Source organism: Strongylocentrotus purpuratus, unplaced genomic scaffold (assembly GCF_000002235.5).
Source record: "Strongylocentrotus purpuratus isolate Spur 01 unplaced genomic scaffold, Spur_5.0 spur5_scaffold_4, whole genome shotgun sequence".
NCBI classification, from domain to species: domain Eukaryota; kingdom Metazoa; phylum Echinodermata; class Echinoidea; order Camarodonta; family Strongylocentrotidae; genus Strongylocentrotus; species Strongylocentrotus purpuratus.
The window spans coordinates 31,025,999-31,050,052 of record NW_022145610.1 but is presented as its reverse complement, the minus strand read 5'-3'; the positions used below and the strand labels follow the sequence as shown (position 1 = coordinate 31,050,052).

Below are 24,054 nucleotides of genomic sequence, written 5' to 3'. Positions count from 1 at the left end.
TCTTCATTAGCAGCTTTAACCATTACCTCATATGTCTAATTTTGGTAAGTCTGAATTAGATAGTGCAGAGACACAAGGAATGATGAAAGGAAGAGTTAGAGAAGGATGTAGAAAGAGAGAGAGGGAGAGAAAGAAAGAAAGGGGAGGGAGGGGGAGGGAGGGAGGGAGGGAGGGAGAGAGAGAGAGAGAGAGAGAAAGAGGGGGTAGGGGGGGGGGGGGTGTGAAGGAAATGAAAAGGGAGAGAGGACAGGATTATATCATGATTATTGTGAGATAGAATGGGGGAGAGAGAGAAGAAAGGAATGTAAGGAAGAGAAAAATGAGAGATATAAAAAGGAGGACGTGGAAGGAGAGAAGGAAGAAAAATAAAATTGTGGAATCAATATGAGGGGATTTGAGAGAAAGATAGATTGAGAGATAGGGAAGAAAGTGAGAAAGAGACGGGGAGAGAAAAGAGAAAAGTCATGAGAGAAAAAGAAAGAGAGAAAGGAGAAGAGAGAAAGGAAGGAAAAGAGGAGAAAAGAGGACGAAGGAGAGGAAGAGTGGAAATTTAAAGGGCAATGCAGCGAGTGTGGAGAAGGAAGAGGGGGTGAAGGAAGAATAAAATACGGACAAAGGAAAGAAGGGATAAACAGAATGAGAGAGAAAAAAGGGGAGAGGGGAAGGAAGGGGGGGGGGAGAGATATATAAAGACAGGAGAGGGGGGGGGGGGATATAAAACAAGAAAAGTTGAAACAAAGAAGATTATTTACAATTCAACTTAATGTGAACTAGATAAACATGAACTTGAAATATATAGGAAGTGGATATATGATCAGGTAAAGGAGAAGGGAAGAAATTGAGTGAGATTTTAATCCACTAAATTCTGAGCCTGATATAACTCTGGAATAAACTAAATGTTAAAGCATGCTAAATGTGAACCATTTTGTCCTCAATGGGTTAATTTGTTCAAGTTTCACTTCATCGAAATGGAATGAACTGATGATATGCCTAATCATGTTAAAGTAAGTGCCCTCCATAATCCAGGGGAATTAGGACTTCCAATTGTTTTAAATTGGTTCTAAAGGCCATTAAAATTAGGTGATTAGTGGTAAGGCACCAATTAAAAGTAGAACGGATTTCCCAACTCTCCCCAGTAAATCTAAGGATGGTTGCCAACAAAATGATTTCCATTAGGTCAAAGAAAATCGGTCAAAGGAAAGGATTGTCCTCTGTGCAGATTCATTTATCTCACCTTGTCCCCCTTTCCTTCTCTTTCTACATTTCTTATCTCTTTTACTTCTTTTTATTCAATACCCCTTTTCCCTGTTCTGTTTTCAATCTGACGACTCTCCCTCTCTTCATTTCGTCATTCTTTCTTCTCCTTGTTCATGTCCTTCTCACCCCCTTCCTGTCCCATCTCTCCCCCTTTTTCTTCTTCTTTCTTCTTCTTTTTAAGGTAGGATCTATTTCTGCTGATGAAAATGGATTGAATAAAACCTGATGATTACACTCTTTATCAATGAAGACAGAGATGTGCAAGATATATATATATATATCCACCCTTTCCCTTTCCAGATTGTGCATAGATTTTAAGGAAGTAAATACTAGTTTGAATCTTGCAATGATCATTTGTTTATATAGCTACAGTGTACAGTTGGCCTATGCACCACACACTTACATGGCCACACATTGCTTCCTGTACTTTGTACAGTATATTAAGATAACCACATCTCAACACAATTTTGTACCAAATAGTTCCTTAATTTTCAAATTTCATTTAGATTTAATTCAAATAGCAGGGTTCCACACTTTATACTCCTTGTGAGGGAAGTCTAGAATGAACTTTTGGAAGTCTGTATGCAAGAGCTCTGTGTACAAAATATGAAAATTTGGGTCCTGAGACTCTTGACTTTTGTTTTGGGGACCTGCGTGCCTGTTGTGTTGAGACCTGGAAATGGGGCCTGTCTTGAGGTCAATGCCCCCCCCCCCCCCAATTTTTTAAAATTTTTTAAACCAGGTACTTGAAAGTGAGTTATAAAATAATGCTCCTCACACAAATATCCTCTTACCAGTACCCAACCTTCTCTTTAAGCTTGGTTTTCTTTCACCTTTTCTCTCCTCTTCGGATATCTAATAAGGCCTAATACGCTTACATGTGATTAAATTTCCTCCGCTCATATTCTACTTGACTTTCTTGGACTGGAGGGATCATTAGAATTGGAAATGAAAGATATGTTCCTTGGTATTTGTCTTGCCAAGATTGCTGAAAATAGAGCTGACTTAATATCCTCCAGGAACCTTGAGGCTTCCAAGTTGGTGTTGGCATGAAAATGAAAAAGATTGAAATACCAAACTTCCCCTTGTACACGTAGACGTTTTAACAAGAATGCCATATGAAATTTCTTGAAGTCAATTCAGCAGCACTAATGTGATGTATAATTTGGGGAAAGGTAATTGAAATTATTTCTATGAAAACAAATAATTGTTCAGGTTTTGATTTTCTGCAAGTGAACAATTTTGTGGAAATTAAAAGAATTTTCATGCAAGCAATTTAAAAAAAATGTTTTATTAAAAAAAAAAAAAAAACTTCTGTGGCTTCACAAGTTAACCCAATTTTTACCTCTGAATACTCCATGCCTTATATTGCAATATTGTTTTCATGATTTGTCTTCAAGCTTGTAGACCTCTCTGCATGGGTTTCTCACCTAGTATGAAGTTCACATTATAATATGTACAGGAGGTGCAGTGCCTAGGTTCCTTGAGTGTGTCCTAACCAAGTTTTATTCTTGTGATATGACATTTGCTCTGTGCTTTGTTTTATCAAAGATTTGGGGGTAGGGGTGCTACTTTGGTTTAGGCTAAGTTGGGTTTTAGTAAGTTATTCTTTTCTTTCATTCATTATTGTTTTAAACCAGGGTAGCCTTGTCAGTAGTTCAAATACAGTTAAATCTGCCTTAACAGCTACCTCTTTAAAAAGGCCACCTGTTTATTATGGTCACATACAGTTACCAGCTAATATATGTCTTTCCTGATCAAAGTATAACCTTGAGTTATCCATCGATTTTTTAATGAAACATGATGTTAAAATCATTAAAACCCAGGATGTGTTGAATCAGGGGGGAAATAACTTTGTATGGACACACTCATAGACAAGTAGAAACCTTATCCCTCTTTATCTTAATGGGAAGGGAAGTATTGTCTCCCCAGTCTCTGCATATATATAGATGTCATAGACCTTACATTTGTCCAATTGATAATCAGTTTCTAAATTTGAGGGATAAAAGTTGGTATGGACACACTCATAGACTCGTAGAAACCTGACCTGCAGGGACTTACTGGAAGGGAAGTATCGTCTCCCCCGTCCCTGCATTCTGCAAATGCCACCGGACTTAGGAATCATCAGGAAGAACGGACCTGGAATCTTCCATGTCAACTGATGAATATTAAAAAAATCATTATATATATATACGTTGGGATCCTTGCTCGCTGTTTAGTTTTTGCCGCATCAAATAGGCAACATCATGATGACATATAAATTAGTTAACTTGCTTTATCTCGTCAGCTTGGAGCCAGAAGGGCATTAACCCATATGTTTTATCACAGAGTTGCTTCCCTCGATGCCCCTCTGAATAGAAGTTACAGAGGTGTGCTGTGAAATCAATTAACCACACGAAAAATGAAGGACTTATTGGAACGCTATGTTTGTAAGGGAAAGCCCCTCTTTTCTTGCAGTGCCATGAAAATACATGATGTAGATCTTGAAGTATTTGTTATATTCATGGTCATATGATAGTTGCTGTGGGCAGGATCACTTGAAGTGTTCAATCCAAGGGGACTTAAAGGTTGTAATGAAATATATAAGCAGGACCCTGTTTTTATACATATTCTCGCTGTGAATTGAAGTGTGGCTGAAGCCAGATCACTTTAGTTTCCAGGACACTTGTGGTTTTTATGCTGCAATAATCTTTGAGGCTGTCAGCTTTGCAGAGGAGTAAAAAAAATGCTCATTCAGACGACCCCAAAATGTCTGAGTACTTCGTTTTTTGTTTTCTAAATGCTCTATACAAGAAACTGTAGGCCTATATGAATGTGTCATTAATTAGTGCTGTAGTCAAACGTTTAACCGTCCGGTATCCGACCGGCCATGGCACTACCGGTATCCGTTTTCAATTGGACGGTTTTGTTTTCCTGTTTTTTTTTAAATTTTTAAATTTTTAAATTTTTTTAAATATTTTTTTTTTTAAAGTTTCGATTTATGCCCCTCCACCTGGCACTATGCCTGGCAATGTCTCCCAGCTCAGTAATCGGTGTGTTGACTCACCACTCGGAAACTAGAACAACACTCCAATTTGTTTGAAAGTAATCTTTGTAATAGATCTCAATATGTAGTTTATAATAATGATTCCTCCAATTTTTCTTCTTTTACACATGGCTTACCACAAGGTTCTATCCTAGGTTCTCTACTGTTTTTAATTTACATTAATGTTAATACACATTCTTCTAAAAACGACATTGTTACTATTATTTGTGACAAGTTCACAAGCACAAATCAGGGCCTTCAACTGCACCTTGCAGTTAAATGAAAGTCCTTCCGCATTGGTTTTTTCATACGGACCTGGCTTGCCGACAGAGTCGGCCTAAAAAAAAAAAAAAAAAAAGAATTGGAGATATCCGTGATGTTACAACACTATCATTAAATAAAACTGAGGTTTGAGCAATATTCCATACTGTGTACATAAACTCAGAGACATTGCCCATGTTAACATCTTGAATGTAATTGGTTTTACCGGGTAGGGCATTGGGGCGTGTTATCAGAGCATGGTGATTTGACTGTTCACTTCGACCAGTCAAATATTACATGCTAAACATATTATCTGACCCCCCCCCCACACTGTTTTTTTACGGTTGATAATTTCACTACGCAGTGATTTTTTTATGTTTAATATTTTTGTTGGTATTGTTAATAAAAGCATTGTATAATGTTCCTCTTGTGTGAAAGGGGGATTTAAGATTAGAGAAACGTTCATTGAAACGAGGGTGACGTGGTTATGTCATTGTGGTCAATATCTTTCTGAGAACATCATGAAAACCACCTTAACATGAAAGTACAAAAGTGCCCTTTAAAATACGCACGTGTAGACTTAATTTTGGACATTATGAATACAAATGTGGAATTGACATTTTGTGAAGGCCTTTTTAAGTGTGATATGCGGTAAGAAAGATATATTAAAAATGCTTTCAGGAAATTCTGGCAAAGATGGATTGTTGAGACATATACTGGTATGTGATATCAAGAAAAGATATTAATACAATGAAAGAAATATATTGTAATCGTTAGTGAGACAAAGTTAGAGAAAAGATAGATAGATAAATAAAGAGCAAGAGAGAGAGAGAGAGAGAGAGAGAGAGAGAGAGGGGGGGGGGAGCAGAGAGAGTATGCCGGATCTCGCGGGAGGGGGAGGGGGTGAGAGAGTAATTAGATATTTCAAAGTCATTGTCTTGTCTTCTAAATAAAGCATTGCTGCATATTTTATAACAAAACTCTTATGTCAGTTGATCCAGAATAGTTTTGACCACGTTTCGATTTAGGATTGATCTAATGTCCACACATACATGTATCACAGGTTCCTTGAAGTCGCAAGCATCATGAAAGTATGCAACCTGTATCCCCCTTTCTTGGTCTTGTATGCCCCTTTAATCGCCTTCTCTGTCTGTCTCTCTCTGTGTCTGTCTGTCTGAGTCTTTCCGTATTATCATCTTCAGAACTTAGTGCTTCCCCCAAAGCTGAGGTATGACTAACCCCTTCCCTGGTAGCGATCACGTGACAGGAACTTGGGCGTTGCCATGGCAGCAACGATGACTGTATGTTCCCGGCTCGAGCTAGAGTTGGTCCCCATTTCAAAGTTTTCTTCTCTCCGCTGTCTAATCTGTCGGTGATCCTCATTTGACGCGAGGAAAAGAGAACGAGCAAGTTGGTTAGCGAGAGAGATAGGAAAAGAGAAAAGGAGAGAGAGAGAGCGAGGGAGCGAGCGAGAGCGGGTTATTGCTCTTTTTCACTTGTCTCATGTTCTGGGGGGATATGGACGCACATGACTTAGCAATGCAACGATGATGTCGAAAGATGGATTTTTGTATTTACGGTGCGAGCTCTCTTCGAGGGGCCCGCCGTTGCGTGGTGGATCGATGTCAAATAGTTTGAAGTGTGTATTTTCTCTGCTTTGGGCTTAGAAAGTGGATGAGATATTTCCCTTCCTGTCTCTGTGCCATTTGTCATACATTGGAAACCTATTACTCAGGATTTTATCAAATTTATCAGGGTAAGTGAAAATTCATTTTCTGTAAAACTGTTAATTAATGAATTTGAAAAATTCATTTGTAGATTCCACTTTTTATTGAAATTGTTTGAGGAGATAGATTAATGAAAATTTATCAGGATTTAAAAAAAAATATTGGTAAAAGGTGATTTATAGAACGAGAAATATTTATCCATGTATCATGGTGTAGGTGTAATGGGCTTGGGGGGGGGGGGGCAGTGGGGGTAGTATCTCCCTCATTGCAAAAAAGATCAGATTGGAAGAGTGTTGTTTTACAGGTTAGCATAAAACCTGTTTCTACCACTGTCCTTGTCAAAAATGTTTCTGAAAATATGAAATCGTCACATCATTCTCATTTTGTAGGATGTCATTTAGGGCAGTTTGCTGGTTTGCCCCCCTCCCCCATCCCCTAATAATAATCCTTTCTATACCACTGATTTTGAACATAGCCTTCTGATGGATGGATCTTCTTAGCTACTCTAGTCACATATCTTTTCTTCATGTGAGCCTCTCATGTTCAGCCTCATCGTCAGAATATATATTAAGTATTCTATTTGTATCATAGTGTGAAGAACCACCAAGACATAAACCACATATAGTTACTGTGGTAGCAACTAAATTATTCATCCCTTGCCAAGTTTTGTAATCTTTTAAGTGTGTGAAAAAATTAGTTGCCCCGATCTATGTTTCTTGAGAATATGACATATTAAAGGTTACATCTAAAAATATTGAATAAAGGCCCTCATTCAACCATTCTACCTTTCATTGTTGAGTTATAAACAATGAAATGTACAAGGAGTATGAATAATTTAGAGGAATAGTTCCAAAAGGGTGCCATAAACTAATAACCCCCATAAAATCTTGTTTTTCATCATATTTCCAATTTTGTAAAGAAAAATGTAGAGCTGGATTTTCAAAAGACTAAAAACTACCTGAATAAAAAAAATAATCTGGATTTATATAGCGCATAATATGAAATACCATCTCTTAGCGCTATACATATATTATTACCCTGGTCATCGCCTCAACAGATTCATTCGTGCACAAAATGCACCATCTTCACTCCCTGGGGAGTATTTCTACCTTACAGTCACCCTGAGGGCATACATGTATGGCAATTACTAACACAAAAGCTTTTGTCTTTGGGTATGGAATGGCAAATGTAGATTAATGCCTTACCAAGGAACATTATAGTGCATTTCAAGTCCAGTGCTTAATCACTCAACTATACCACCTCTACATTTAATGACATAATGGTGTTGTTTGACAGTAATCAGAAACTGAATTTGATCCAAATATACCCAGATTCATGAACATGAGATATTCCTTATGTTCATTAGATATCTGATTCTCTTGTTGCAGTGGGGTTGATTTCTTTTAAAAGAAAGTTACAGTTTTGATCATGATGAAAAAGGAATTCTCACACAACGAAATAAAAAATTCATTGACCGTTGAAGAATACAAATACATGATACCTGCCAGATGCTGTTAGTAAATATGTAAACTTGCTGAATATTGAGCAAAGTAAAATAAGTAAAATCAAGCTAGAAGTCTTGACCTACATGCATAATGGCATATTTTACTCACTAAAAGATGTTGCAATATTGCTCTCATTTTGACATTGTTCTGAACAATATGAAACATGCGCTATATACTTTCTATGCAGAATCCTACTGTAGACATCGTAAGGATTACGCACATATAACATTATCACGGTAGACCCGTTGAAAACGGACGGGCGGTTTCGGGTGGTTTAGTTGCTAGAGGGTTAATAAGAAAAGCCCAGGACTTGACCTGATTAATAGTACATGCAGGGCAGGCAACATAAAAATATACAAACTGTCCTTGTTTTCACGAAGTGACGGTAGTGAGGAAAATCGTAACGCAAAGTGAATGCAATTTTTTTTCACTACCATCACTTCGTGAAAACAGCGACGAAACCATTACAAAATTATTTTTGAAAAAAATCCACATAGTAATTATACAGATTATTGACAGAGCAAATGTCGGAACACTGTCAAATCACCGTCCATAACATATTTTCATTCATGCGGCGTCCGTCCAGTATGACACTAGTCAGCTGTGATTTAAAATGACATTATACCAATTTCCTGGGTCTGATAAGTGATGGAGCCATGGAAATTACAAGGATAAAACAACCAGCTCATGGTGTAGACTCTTTTTTTTATTAAGACTCATTTCAGTTCTGGTAATAGAATTTCATTTCAAGAGCTTCTATTGTTCATCAATAAGAAATGAGCAAATTTAACCCCCTCTAAAAAAATTACATTTGAAATTTGACAAGAAATACAAAACCAGGGAAAACAAAGGAAGTTCTGCTTATGGTCATGCAGGAACTACTTTTCTGTTCACTTTTCATTCGCTTATAATGTAAGGGAAGGAAGAAAAGGTGATGGCACTGTTTATAGTTATGAAAATCTCTGTTGTGGACAGAATCTTTGACAAGCAAGCAAGCATCAACAACAAAAAAGCAAGAAAAGAAATATCCTTTTCCTTTTTTATTTGTGACTTTTTTCAAGAAAGGGTCATCACAGTCTGTCACATTACATACCCTCCCCCAAAAACATAATGTGGGGGTTTACTTAAAACTGTCACCCCTTAACTTTGGACCGATACTTACAAAACCATCAGACACCTGTTGAATCACACTTAGTACAACCAACCACTGGCATTGTACTGCTTAAAGGCATCGTTTAACTGTTGTTAAATCTGAGGAGCGTGGCCCTACGTGTTATCAGTGTCTGTGACATGGTGTAATGTTGAACCCCTTAAAAATTGTGTTTCAAAATGATCATGAAGTGCCTCAAAAAAGTAAAAATCTTTGAGTGACTGGTTTTCCCTTACTCCTTTTCCCCAAAAGACTGTAGTGTTATAAAAAACGTTAGGAAAACGAAAAATGAAATTTTGATTTCCAATCATAAATATCTTGATAATCAGACAGGCGATCGGCTTGTAAAAGACATGGAATTCCTGACTGCATGACCTAAAGGTTTATCATTATGATTGCAGCATGAGTTAAATCCAGGATTTTGTTATAGAATCTGAGGCAATGTTACTGAGTCACTTTAATTAACAGTTAATTACAGTTAATTAAAGTTTAGGAGCCTAGCCAGATCTAGCAATAGCCTTAATTTAGAGTTCCTTTCAAATGTTGATGCTAAATTCTTTGGATGTCATGGAGTGGGCATCCGGCATCATATTGGAACAGTATAAGAGCATATATGTTTCATTCTTATATGCTTTTCACAACCAAGGCCTGTTTCATGAAGCTTGATATCAACATTAAACTAGTGCTAAATTCCAGTACTGATAGATTACCATATCATTCATTCATTTTATTGCAACTTGTTATTGTCGTATTGCTTACAATTTTTACGAAACGGGGCCCCAGAGCTTGTATCTTTAAGCTGTGAAAATGCTCAATAATGTATGCCTGTCTGCTCAAACTCCATTTGAATGCCAAGTCATGTTTTTAACCTTTTATATTTTTTCTTGTCAGCGAAGGAAAGGAAGAAGGGGGTAGATTTAGAGGATTGTGGTATTGCAGCGAGGCTTATAAAATGGTCTTCTAGAGATATTGAAGTGTAGCCAGCTTTCACATCCTTTTCTTAATTTCCAATCATTTTTTTCTATATTACATATCATATGTTTGGAGCCAAAAGAGAGTTAACTGTGTAAAATGATATGAGTTAACAAACAACAAAACAACCTTCTGACTGCAGATGGACCATCTATAGCATTATAGATGTTTTTTTTTATGGGGGGGGGGGGGGGGGGATTATAACTGGTATATCCATCAAAAAAGTTGCACATATTTACCAGTTCAATAAATGGTGAAGCATGGAAAACAAATATATAATAGTATGTTAGATCAGTTCAGATGTCTTATTCAATAATATTTTCTGAACCTAAAATACATGAAAAAAGTTTGTTTCTCGTTTATTTCATTTTGTGTCTTCATGTAACTACTTAAAACACAATGGCAACTACTTGAGAAAAAAAAACTCTTTCAATACCCTGTTGTATGTCCCATAGAAGTTATGCTCGGATTATGTAATACCTCATTGTCATGCTAGCACATTTCAATAGGTGATGCAAAAGGTTTTTGAAATTACTTTGGTTTAAATTTTTGAAAAGTAGATTTTCTAATAAACCTTGAATTGAGTGAAATTGAATTGAAGGAAATTAATCAAGTGGAATATATAGGTCTGCATGCCTCTTGATTCGCTTGATTGCTTTGACACTCTGTCATTCTGGCTCATATTGGAGGAGGTGGCTGTAAAGTTGTCACATTAAAACAACCTCGATCTCACTCAATGAGATTAATGACTAGTGAATGATGTTAGATTGGGCCTGTTTTCATCAAACCGAAGTTGCAAAGTAACCTGATTTTTCCCGAAGCTCAAAATTGCGTCTTCCCCAGACCGATACACTCATAACAAACTAGATGAAGATTGGCCCAAATTAACCTGCTATTTCCTAAATAGCGGGCTATTTTGGAAACAAGACCAATATTTCTTGGGATATTTTCTCTACCAAATAACCTGCTAATTGCAGATGCGAGCTGATGAAGACGCAAATTAGCTGGCTAACTTGAGATTGGGCTAGTCAAAAATAGCAGGGATATCTTGCAACTTCGGTCTGATGAGTACAGGCCTAGTGTGAGTAATATGGTTCAGTCTCAGAGACTTACCGCTATCCTTGATAGTGTTCATAAATGTGCCATATAACTGAAAATCCAACCGGAATTTAGAGATATAGAAGATATATACTCCACATATATGTCAGATGCTCAGTGATGGTAATATCGGTACTTCAATCCAGGGGGGTGTTTCATAAAGATCCTAAGTTGGACTTAACATTTATGGAAAACTGTTAGCATCTATGAAAATATTTTGTAAAAGTTTTTTTTTAAGGCATAAAATGTTGATTCAAATCATTCATATTTTTGATTATCAAGGAGATTTCATGTTCTGGATGGGGATTTATAAAAAGTCTAAAATACTTTTTGAATATATTTCATTATAAGGCTACAAATGGCTCCCCATATTTTTAAGTCCAGCTTAGAGTTAAGTTCAACTTAGGATTTTTGTGAAACACCCCCCCCCCCAGCTCTTTTAAACAAGAAATAGCATTATGAACAGCTATCGAAATGAAGAACTGGGGAATTCTATGTCAACAATATATATACATGAATGCAAAGCTAGCTAGGACATAACTGTATGAAAGAGAAGGTCAAGTTCTGGGAAAGGTGAAAAATAAGTTCAAGTTTGTGAGCTTTTTCATTCTTTTTACATTAGTGTGGAAGATCGAGTATCATAGAAAGATGTCGCCTGAAATGGATGGCTCTTCAAATGCCCTAGTATTCGATGCATGACTAGTAACATCCAAAGGTTGTGGGCCACACTTTGATGCAACATGTTTGTGTAGTCCCATATACACATTTCTGTATACAGTGCATGTGACTGTTGGCGAGACTGGGCCAGTTTCTTTTCATTTTCATGAATCCAAGACCTCACAGTATACACCAATCATGTATGTGCTACATGATCAACCTTTTTCAATCGCCTTACTCGGGCCCCGTCTTATAAAGAGTTGCGATTGATCCAAATCAACCGCAAGTCCTCCAATCAATTGCAAATAAGTTGTGATTTTTATGGATTCTGTATAAGACGAGGCCCAGACCTCAACTTTATGTGCAGTGCAGACCTTGCCAAAAGGGAATCAACCCGTCATATGAAGTTGACCTAAATAAAGGGAAAGTTAATTATTTAGTTAAATATACTGACAAAAAAGAGAGAAAGTTATGAATTTAATGTCCAGATTATAATGGGATCTCCCATTTTAGCAGTGCTGTACAACAAATATCATCAACAGTTGTTTAACTTGCTCGTTCGTATGGACATGACAAACCCATTTCTACAAATTTGGTTAACAGTGTGTATTGTAGGTTATGGATATTAATACAGCAGGATTTTTTCCCCACTCAGCTATCGAATAGACAGGGATGAGGTTGATCTCCCTAATCTCTTGAAAAGCCACCTCAAACTTTTATTTATTGGTCTTAATGCATCAAATCTCTAAACAAAGTACATCAAATTAAAAGTAATTCTTGCGAATGAAATTATGATGAACTGATAATTCCTGTTTCCACTAACGATGTTGCCTTTCTAGTGTAAAACAAGTGCAGTTTTAAAGGAACCAATGGCATAAAAATATAAATTGTGTAAAGCTAATATTCATGAAGTAGACCTGAAAAGGTTTACCTGGCATTCTGTTGGTGGATGATATAGAGTTTAAAGAAAAAAGAGGGTAAATAATAATAATATTGATAATAATAATGGCTTCTTACATAGCGCACATGTTTGCCACGTCATGACGCTCCTGGCGCTGCCCGATTATTACTCAGGCTTTAGCAAAGTGGCCATTACAGCGCTCTAGCATTTCAAGGAATTAATTCCTGCCAGGTACCCATTTACATCACCTGGGTTGAGTGTGGCAAATGTAGATCAATGTCTTGCCAAAGGACATTAGTGCCACGGCGGGACTCGAACCGCGGACTCTGTGATTGACAATCGGGTGACGTTTCCATTCGACAACGACACCTCTACATATAATCCTCATAAAAGATAATTTCTTCTGTGGATAGCTTGTGGTTTTGCCTCAGCAGGATATTTGGCAGGAGTTTAATAAAGCCAATAGTATTTACTTTTCACCCTTTTGGCACCCCTCGCCCCAAATATCACATCCCTCTCCCTATGGAACTGTCAGGGTTGAAATGAATTAACGATAATGGGAGACACTTTCTGGAGACTATCTCAATCATCATCGTAGTTTCAATTTTTGCTGGCTTTCAGCTATATAGCTATTGATTGGAGGCATTTCTGGGGATCTATAGTGCTTTATAAAGGTCACTTGTCTGCTGGAGTCTCTTTGGTTGTATAACACCCTTTCAGAATAGCAGAAGTATAAATGATTTTGTGCAAACCACAAAAGTATACAAAATGTAATTAATGTTGACTTGTTTGCATGGTCTGAATGTTGTAAGATGTCTAAGGCGGAATGGAGCTTTGAGCATCATTTCAAAAGGAAACTTAATTAAGAGTTTGGTCAGTTTTTCAGAGCTTTGTGTATCATTTCAGAAGAAAAGTTGATAAAGAATTCAGTCAGACATGATAACCATATATTTGGACACCGATTATTTTCAGCATGTGCTAAATATGACTGGCTATCTGTAATTTGGAACACTGAAGCAAGGTGTAAACTGATCCCAATATCAGATATACCATAACAAAACTTTTTATGAAAAGTATCTAGAAAAGTTGTGCATGTCAATCCCAGCTTGAGCAAGGAGGGGACACAATCTGCGAAGAAGCCAGCCGGTGAATAAGAGGGGGGGGGGGGGGGGGGGTGTGAGTACTAAGTTAAAAAAAAATAAAAAAATGGGTGGTCCCCCTTCTTTTCTGACAAAACATGGAGGGACATTTGATATGATGTCCCCCCTAGGAACAATCGGGGGGGGGGGGGGAGGGGCGTGTCTCCCCTGCCCCACCTAATTGACGCTCTTGGAGTTAGGATAATATGATGATGCTTCTTATGATATTCTTATATTCCTATTTTAAATCTATGTCATCTCTTCTATATATATATATATATATATATATATTTTCTTTAGACATAGTTTGTTTGAAAGGGCTGTAAAGGTCATTAGTCTGGGGAATTTGCTGTGGTTTTTGAGGAGGGGAAATGGAATGATGTCATTTTATGAGATTCCCTGGTGAAATATTTTTTATGCATCATTTTTTTTCAGGAGATGATGGATAAAGACAATGGAGTATCATCCAGTCATTCAAACTTGAATGGCAAAGATATCCTAAAGGTCACTTTGGGTTCAGGTATTGATTGAAATGAAACAATTGTCATAGAAACAAAAGAAATATACGCGATGAGTTTTGAAAAGGGGAAATGTCATTTGTATTTCTGAACATCCCTTAGGAATCTTGTCGACATATCAAGTATTACCAAACAGGATGTGCAAAGACAACCATATATCATTATCCTGGCCATCAAATTGGAAAAGTAGAAAATAAAGGGATTTTATCTTGCAATGAATTTGATTTGAATGCTTATGTCAACAAGTATTGCCCCTCTCTGTTAAAGTGAGCTTTAAGAGAATTAATTTAAAAAAAAACTTTCCAGTATGGTGAAAGTTAAAATTCTATGGATTTTTTTTTTTTGCGAATTAGAGGACAATTTTTACTCTTTTGGTGCATTTCATGGCACCTTTCTTAATTTAAAACAAGTTATTTACATTTTGCTGTTCCAAACTATCATGTGATAAAATGTAATTTTGTTAACAAATTTTAGATAATGACTTTAAGATAGTTACTCTCTTAGTTAGTAAGAAAGAAGATAAAATTTAAGCCACATGCACACGTATAGGAAGAGGAAAAATTAATAAAAATTTTAAAGAACGGAACAATGGCAAACTGTCTGTATTTAGAAATATTCTTTCCTGTTGACTTCCTTACAGTCATAGTCTATTGTTTGACTGGGGATTGTAGACAGCAGGTGAGTCACAAATTGGTATCTGCTTTTAGTTTGCTGTGGCAGTGCCATGACTCTAAAAATACACAGGACTTTAGAGCAGAGTAATGGTGTCTTAGTCGAGTGTTTCAAGCGCTTGACTTGAAATGCAAAGGTCTTGGGTTCGATCCTCGACACAACACCAATGTCCTTTGGCAAGGCATTGATCTAGATTTGCCTCTCCAAACCCAGGAGAAAAAATGGGGACCTGATAGAATGATGAAAGCATTTGTGTTAGTAATTGCCATATGGCCTAATGGTGATCATATAGTAGGAATACTCCCCAGGGAGTGGAGACGGTGCACATTGTGCATGAATGAATCTGTTGACCAGGGTAATTATTAGAGAAATTTAGGTCTAGATTATTCACTCAAGAGCTCTTTTGAATTTGCTATTGTAGTAATTTTCAGAATAGTAGTACAAATTTCAAAATATGAACTCACTCAATATTACTTTTGAGATTTTTGTTGTTGTTGATACTGACTTATAGTATTGACTGTCTGCTTGGAAGGTGCGATTCTTAATGGTTGCACTTTAATTTTCTTTAAATTTTGCTCATTTGAATCTAGTTCTCATGCATTGATGAAAAAAAAATCAAAATATGAACCGACTCAATCTTATTTTTCAGAACAGTTGATGTAAAATTTGCCAACTTTTCAAAAGATGTTTCATAAAGGAATCTTATTCCCTGATGCCATGCATGATTGAAGACAATTGCATTAGATTAACAAATTAAACGATGTAAGATTTTGTAAAGAATATAAGAATAATAAAACAAAGAATTAACTAGTCTGGAAAGGAAATGCGCTTACAACATTGTTTTGATTGGGAGGAAGGAAGGTATATCATACCTGAGAAGAAAAATAAGGAAAAAAAGAAGACTTTTTGCTGAATGCATACCACAATCAATGTCATCGGATTTGCCATATTACTTTCTTCACCCGTGCCCTCAAACTTGCAAATCTGGTGAGATACGAGACAGCTTTTTGAAGTTCAGGGGGACAAATCAATAAAACTAAGCTTTTTTGTCAATATCTTTTGACAGATTTATGTATGAGTATTCTTGTAAGGGACATTTTGGAAATCGATATTTCTCATACATTACACTGTTGGTGGAATGCGCACATCATGCTTCCTCTGCAGAAGTATGAAGTATATGTATGCCATACCCCAAGATCAATTACGAGTTGATACAATTTTTGACCTACTTTTGGATTACTTCTGACGTGTGAGCATAATGCATACCGGTAACTAGGATTTTTTATAATTGAGAGGGGGGGGGGGGGGGTAGCATTTACATTTATGTTTAGGGGCACTTCAAAGTTTGAAGCTTTCTTTATCTTTACACATAATATAACATAATCAAATGAATATGCAATGTATACACATTTAATAACATTATATTAACCAAAGATATGAAAAGTGATTATACAATTGTTCAAATAAATCATTTAAGATACATATTTACATAGTGGAGGAGTCTGTTAAAAAAGCATGGCTTGTATTTTATAGAACCCTTGAAAATAAAACAAGTTACAAGTGCTCTGTCATATAATTAGAAAATACACGTTCGGGGGGGGGGGGGGGGGGGTGGGGGGGGGGGGGTGAGATCCACATCCAAGACACCATTGTTGCCTCCTGGCCACACTAATATGCGATAGTGCATATTTTTTATAATATCACATTATTCCACATTAAAGTATATATTATTGATTTCATAGATTTACAAACTCAGCATCTTATCGGGTGCCTGCATGAGGGTCATTGGAGCAATGTTTTTTCAATAACCGTAACAACTATCTTAAGGGCAGCCAATGAATTCACTCTTGTTGTGTGAATTCCATACTTCTGGGCCTACTTTCAACAATCTTTTAACTATTTTTGGAACATTTGAGTGTCATAGAGGAAGACAAATTAAATTATAGAAGGAATTTAATTAACTTGATATGAGGCAAGAAGCTCGTTATCATTTAAACACAAAGGAAATTTTTTTGTCGTTATGACTTGCAAAGCTATTTAATGAAACATTATGTCTCAATTGTATATAATAGGGATCCAATAACCTAAATATTTATAAACTCTGTGGTAATATATTAACCTGTACAACTGAACTGTATTCATGTGTGTTAATTGCCACTTTTAGAAAAGAAGAATTTTGATTTTGATATTCAGATCAGTTGCCATGTTCCTTACCAAGACACATATTTTGACAATATCAAGCAACCAATCATCATCACGTTGCGTTCGTGAAAGTGACTCTGATATTTTTTCTTATATTGGATCTTATCCAAGATAGATAAAAACGAGTTAAATAAGGATGTCTATAGTGATAACATATGTAGAATACGATCATCATGACATTAAAAATATAGTTGATGAGTAGAAATCTTTTATCAAGTAGGAAATGATTGAATTAATCCAGATTGTGAATGATGTTGGCTAAAATTTCAATTTATTTTGCGTCATCAAATGATTCCACACAGGAAAGCATTAATTTTACATTAAATGATGATTTATTCCCCTCAGGACCCATGTTTGGAAAGTCTTGCCAGGTCTAGTTTGCAGATGAATGTTGCAATTCATTTCTAAAGTGCTTTAGAAATGTTTTATCCTATCTTGGCTTTAGAACTACAATCGGGGCATAGTGCATTTCTAGGAATTAATTCAAGGTATTTCACCCAGGTTGAAAGAGGCAACTTTAGATGAAATGCCTTTTAGTTTTGAGGAAGACGTTTTTATTGGCTCTGAATGTACATATACATAAAGCGATTTTTTGTTTTGTTGTATTTCATGTTTTATTGATCCTTTTCATTTCAAATCAAACATCACATAGTATAATTATAAATTATGATGGATCGTATGATGAAATATAAGTGACAAGAAATGTACACACATGTCTAACATACATAAAAACAACAACAATTAAAGGACTTGTTGTCCATTGTTGGTATTAAGAGGTTACAAAAGCTTACAAGAGACAACCGGATATGACAATGTTTATCAGAAAAGAAAAATAATACAAATAGCGGGCACCTTGCCAAATGAAAGAAAAAATATAAAGCGCATCCTCTCATTCCTACTGACCCTTAATAATATTATAAATGCTTGCCCACTTGGCAGCGTGGATGACTAATTTGTTTTTCCTTTGTGCAATGTAATTTACGACGGATTTGAACGTCAAGATTACAAAAGTGACTAAGAGTAGGATTCGTAACACCGCACCGACACCTGAAAATATATTATTCACCTACAGTGATGTTTTCTAGTAGAACTATCTCAGGCCTATTCAATTCATTTCATTTATTTATTGTCTATATGCCAGTACAAGCGCGCAAAGTAAAAAAATAATAATGTAAATTCACCTACTTCTAAAACCCTTGCAAGGCTATGTACTTAACTTGAACCATGGAGCACAGATAAATCTTTAAAAATAGCTACATTCCTGGTAGGAAACTTCCTATCGTTCATACATGTTGATTCCTATCTCCTTGCGGTTTCATATCTACAGGTTTCCCTCTGTCTACTAGGGGTCATTAATCTATCATTCATACTTATCCAAATCACCCTGAAAAAAAAACATAACACCGAACATTCCCTCCTCCCTGTTTCCTCTTCCCCGTCCATCCATCTAATTGGGCGTTTCCCCCTACGGGAAGGGAGGGGGAAACAATCCACTATCACCTGGTGTTATGTTGGTCCAACCCTCCCGTTGGCTAGGCGATTCTTATCGCCGTGCCCACTGCGTAGCTGGCCCCTGGGAATGTCCAGCTATCCAGACCTAAACTTCCTGACTGGGGACAGATCGTCCATATATATAGCGTAGCCGGGGTGTGCCGTAAACTAAAAACACAGTGCTCTCCATATCCCTGACCTATTGAACGCATGATTGTGAAGTCAAAGGGACGAGTTGACTTGTTATTCATTTGATTTTTAAAAATGGGTACGCATTTGTGTCCCTGACCCGTTAACGTTAATGGTTGTGCATTAGAAGAGATGAGTTAAGTTGTTATTCATCACTTTTGTATAAGTTGGGTAAAAAATTGACATTTGTCTTTGCTGAAAAGTCTAACAAACATTATGAGTACCGGTATGTGAATCACTTTTTTAACTCCCCACAAATTTTTAGGAAAACAAAAGATAGAACAAGCACCAACAAAATAAAGAATTCAAAGAAATAATTATACCATCAGATCTGCCATTGAGACCACCTGTTTGATGAACCAACTCTCCATAACTTAACCTATGGACTACTGAATCCTGTCACTCCTCTAGGCTTTAATGCAGGAAATGCCCAGTTCCTGTAGATCGTGGATTGAAGACTACTTGAACAATAATTTTCAAATTTTCAATTAAATTTGTGATAGTTTCCTATTAACCATTAAGATGACTTGTTTTAGAATTTGAGAAAGTTTCATGCATTGAAATTGTACGGTATTCATTCTAATGACCAACAACAAGTGATGAAATTTTGAAATTTTGTATACAGAAGGTAGAGACCAACGACTTTCTTTAACCCCTACACTGCCACCAAGTTTTCACTATGTACCTTAAATTTCCAATCATTTGGACCTTTTTAATTATTCATCTTGATACAAACATTATTCCATGATATCTAACTTCACAAGAAGAAAGCACAATGGCTCAGTGGTAAGTGCAGTGGTCTCCATACCTGGAGGTCCTGGGTTCAAAACCAAATCAATGTGCTGGTGCCCTTTGGTGAGGTATTACTCCTCATTATGGAGTCCATCAGAGAGGACAGAAAGCTGTCAGATACCAACCAACCAACAATACATGAGCCTGTTTTTATTTTCAAGAAGGAAGACAAGCTTCCCTTTTTCCAAATATGGTAGACCTTGTAAAAACAAAGGCAATTTAAAATCGCTTAAAGCCACACTGTCCTACTTGTAGCTACTTGCTTCCTCTATATAGAGAAAACAATGCCTAATCGGTGACCATTGGTCCCCCATGATCCTCTTTTTCATATGTTAATTGAGAGCTGAGTTGATGAGATAACCACCTGTTCAGTGACCTTGCAGGGTGGTCTAATCCCTCCTATGAACTAGTACAGATAAGCTTTAAGACATTTAAAGGTTAATTTCATAATTTTTTTGAATTGTGATTTCAGGTCATCAGTGGATGGTACCATCTTCTGAGAGAGGACGTAGGAAGAACTAAGCATCTGAAAGTTAACTCGACGACGAGTGAGAAAGAGGAGCACCAAACAAACAGTTGGGCCAGATCAAAGGTCAACACCCGAAAGAGGAAGAGAGAAGATGACCCCCTAGAAGAGGGGAAAGCAGGATTGATCGAAGGAGGAGGGGCAAAAGGTGGAAAAAAGGAGAAACAGAGAGGGTGGCTAAGGTCGGACGGACTGCAGGAAGAGAAGCGGAAGAGAAGCGAAGGGCACGAAAACCTTGATCAGCTGCGACACAAAGAGCTAGTCAGGATCCACGGGGATCGAGAGATCGTTGAGAGTCTCGTCGATGGGTACCAGGTCCTGGACTTTGCCAGAGAGGCGCCGACTCAGGGTGCTGATTCAAAAAGGTTGAGACCTGGGAGTGAACGGTTGCAAGAGGGAGGATTGGACAACCGTCGAGGTACAGGGACCTGGGGTGGCGGAGAGAAAAGGTTTGGATCCGAGGGAGGACCAACAGCGAAAGGACAGAGCTCCAGTGACTCAGAAGCAGGCTGCATGGATCGACCAGACTCACTTCTTTCTTGGATAAGTCTTCACTATGTAAGAGCTTGTTCCCATGTTGACATATTGTCTCTTGTGTACCAGAGGGGCTTTAAGCCTTAATTTACTTTTATAAATCTTCTGTGAATCAAACAAAAATTGCTCTGAATGTTTAAGACGGCAAATAAGTGATGCCTGTGAGATATTTTTGGTAGAAAATGAACAACTCGAGTAAGGAGTAAAGAAGGTATGGAAATCAAGCTAATCATCTTGACCATATGCACATCAGAATGCCTATCATAATCGCTGATATGAGTTGGGCTTTGCAATGAATGTGACTTTTATGAAATTTTCTTCAGGTTGCACATACTTTTCTTCAGTAAACAACCCATTATTTCATAATATACAATGAAGAATCACTTCAAGCAAGTTTTTGTCTATTTTGAGACACTAGACAATACCCATTTTTAGTATTCTTCTGTACCAATATAATGTTTGAACTATTTTTGTTTTGTTTAGGTTGTGCTGAGCAAGGATAAGAATGGGAAGTATGGCTTCACGCTTCTGGATACGCTTCCGGTCCAGGTCGGGAGTGTTGAAAAGGGTAACTTTTACATTTGTTTTACTAGTACATTCAAATCTGTTTATAGCGACCGCCCAAGGAAAAAAAAAAAATGGTCTTTGAAGACTGGTGGTCTTTGTAGATAGGTGGTCTTTGTAGACCGGTTCCTTTCTGACATGTTTCAATGAGAATCCACTTTCAAGGGAAGCAAAAAACGTGGTCTTTGTGGACAGGTGGTCACTAAAGCAGGTTTGACTGTATCATTGCAATGTTTAATATAAAATTTATCAATGGGGGTTTGAATAGCTTGTCTCAATTGGGACTACCTAGAAATCTGGTTTCTGTGCGTTCTTTATTTGTTCATATAGCTGACCCCTTTTCCCATATAGCGATTGATTAAGTATAAAGCGAAAGAAATCGTTGGCATTTCGTACCCATTCCGATAGGTCTTCAGTGGTAAATTTTAACTCATCTACTGCAAAACTTTGGGCTCTACTCAGGGATGCCAGTTTTCAGGCAATAGCATGAATTCAGGCCCTGGTAAGTTATTTTCAGACCATAGTTTAGGCTTTTTTGTGTACAAAATTGCTCATTCTAGGTAATTTTCAGGCCCTCTTATCAATTCTAACTGGCATCCCTGTCTACTAATCTCTTTACTTGCTGATTATATATTCTTATAATCGCTTTAGGTATTTTGTGGAGTATTTCTTTCAAGTACTAAGAATATCGCTTTCAAGTGCTGTCATATTAGGATCAATTAGTACCATTTTATGGATGAGACCCCATCTGTGTACAGTAGCTGTATATTGGTCTGCTTACTTCATCAGTTTGAGTTCATTGATTACAGTGTGAGAGTTAACATAATACCCTAGTCATCTACGAGAATGTGGGCCGTACAGTGTATGCCGGAACAGAGGTGACAAGAGAATACCATTCTTCGTTGTGTATCCTGATGAACAGCACACATTCGTATCTGACATATGTTTGACATATATGAGTCATCTTCTGACATTCTTGACAATTTATGAAATGTCGGGATTTGCATGGGTGAATTTGTCAGAGAATCTGTCATTTGATTCCTGGCACAACATGTAATTGTAAACCAATAGGGTATTTTGGTGCGAGTGAGGTTATTCGTTTGACGGGTCGGATCGTGAGAGGCTTAGGATTAAGAGATAGATAGGTGTCAGGTCTAGTCATGCTACTTATCAACAGGTGTGTAAGGAGAGGGAGCGAGAGTGATAGAGAGAGAGAGAGAGAGAGAGAGAGAGAGAGAGAGGGGGAGGGAGAGAGAGAGAGAGAGGGGGGGAGGGAGAGAGAGAGAGAGAGGGATCGAGAGTGAAAGAGAGAGAGAGAGGGAGGGAGGGAGGGAGGGAGGGAGGGAGGGAGAGGGAGGATCGAGAGTGAAATAGAGAGAGAAAGAATGAGAGATAGGAAGAAAAGAGAGAGAAAGAGGGTGGGTGTTGGGAGGGGGGGGGGGGGAAATAGAGAGAATGAAGGAGATATAGACAGAAAGAGGGTAAGAGAAAGCAAGAGAGGGGAATCTGAAGATATATATTTACAGAGAGAGAAAAGGGAGGGGGAGTGAGTGAGGATAAGGGCAGAGAGAAAGAGGGTAAAAATATGAAGGATAGAGGAAGGAGTGGAGAGAGAGAAGAAAAAGAAGAATGGAGGGGAGGGGTTAGAGATACAAGTTGGTGAATAGTCTGGTAGGAGAGAGAGAGAGAAGAAAGGGGGAGGATGGAGGGGGAGCAAGAGAGATAGAGGGAGAGGAAGGAGAGAGAAGGTAAACATAAAGGTTAGTGGATGCATGGTCTAGGAGAGAGATAAAATGGGAATGGATACGGAAAGTAAGATAAACAGTGGGAGAAGTCTATTTACATTGCACAGATATGTGGTGAGAGAGATATACAGACCAATAAACATTCTTATTTATTCCCTAGGAAAGATGATAACAAATATAGATGAGGAGAGAGAGAGAGAGAGAGAGAGAGAGAGAGAGAGAGAGAGAGAGAGAGAGAGAGAGAGAGAGAGTATTGTAAGAGAAGGTTAGAACTTAGAAGAAGTAGGAGCAGGAAGAGGAGGAGAGGGAATGGAAGGGAGGGGAGATACATGTAAGATGCTCATAGTGGATGGTGGAGAAGAAGAGGGAGAAGGAGAGAGAGATAGAGATAGATAGAGAAAGAGAGAGGTAGACATTTAAACAGCTTAAAGGTATTACAAAGTTTTGGGAAATTTTGAAAAATGGGTGGATAGTGATTCTTTACAATTTTGATATATTAGGATGCCCCTGTGGATGCATTAAAAACGTCAGAAATTTTAGCCTCTAAAACATTTCTGCTTTCGAGAAAAATTGAATATAAAGATTTACTGGTGCTCCCGGTAAATTTGGATAAATTTCAAATAGCTCCTACGGCCGTACAATGGTAGCTGCGACCATGAAAATCTCAGAGTATGTAGCTGTGGTATATAATTTCCGAACGAGAATAGCTAATCGGTCGAATTTAGTCAATATACATTGTTTTATAGCTTAATTAATATCTTGACCTTGAGAGGGAGCTATTCAATATAAAGTGTTTATTATTTACAATTTCATAACTTTAGAATCGGTTTCGACCGCGACAACGATCACTGAATATTGTAGGATCGTATATGCTTCCAATATGTTCATTTGAACCAAATTCATGACCCAATACCAAAACTTTGTATTACCTTTAAGGTGAAAGAAATTCTTTAAAGATAAAAGAGATAACCTAGAAAGTGGATGTTGATAGCAATGGAGGAGGAAAAACAGGACGATATGGATGTCGTAGATTACAAATTTTACATCTGCCAAACGATGCCAGGTTTACTGAGTGATGGACAGCTGGGTGTCAGCCCTAGCTGCTGCAACGAGTTGCATATCTGGGAAA

General features: G+C 37.4%; 1 protein-coding gene across 1 annotated transcript in view; it reads left to right on the top strand.

Moving 5' to 3' along the window:
- LOC105446983 overlaps window positions 1-24,054 on the top strand; it is a 51,619-nt gene that overhangs the window by 17,848 nt on the left and 9,717 nt on the right. The window contains exons 8-9 of the mRNA XM_030997348.1: window positions 20,029-20,640; window positions 21,100-21,184. Coding sequence (XP_030853208.1) covers window positions 20,029-20,640; window positions 21,100-21,184 — 697 coding nt within the window. The remainder of the gene's footprint in view (window positions 1-20,028; window positions 20,641-21,099; window positions 21,185-24,054) is intronic.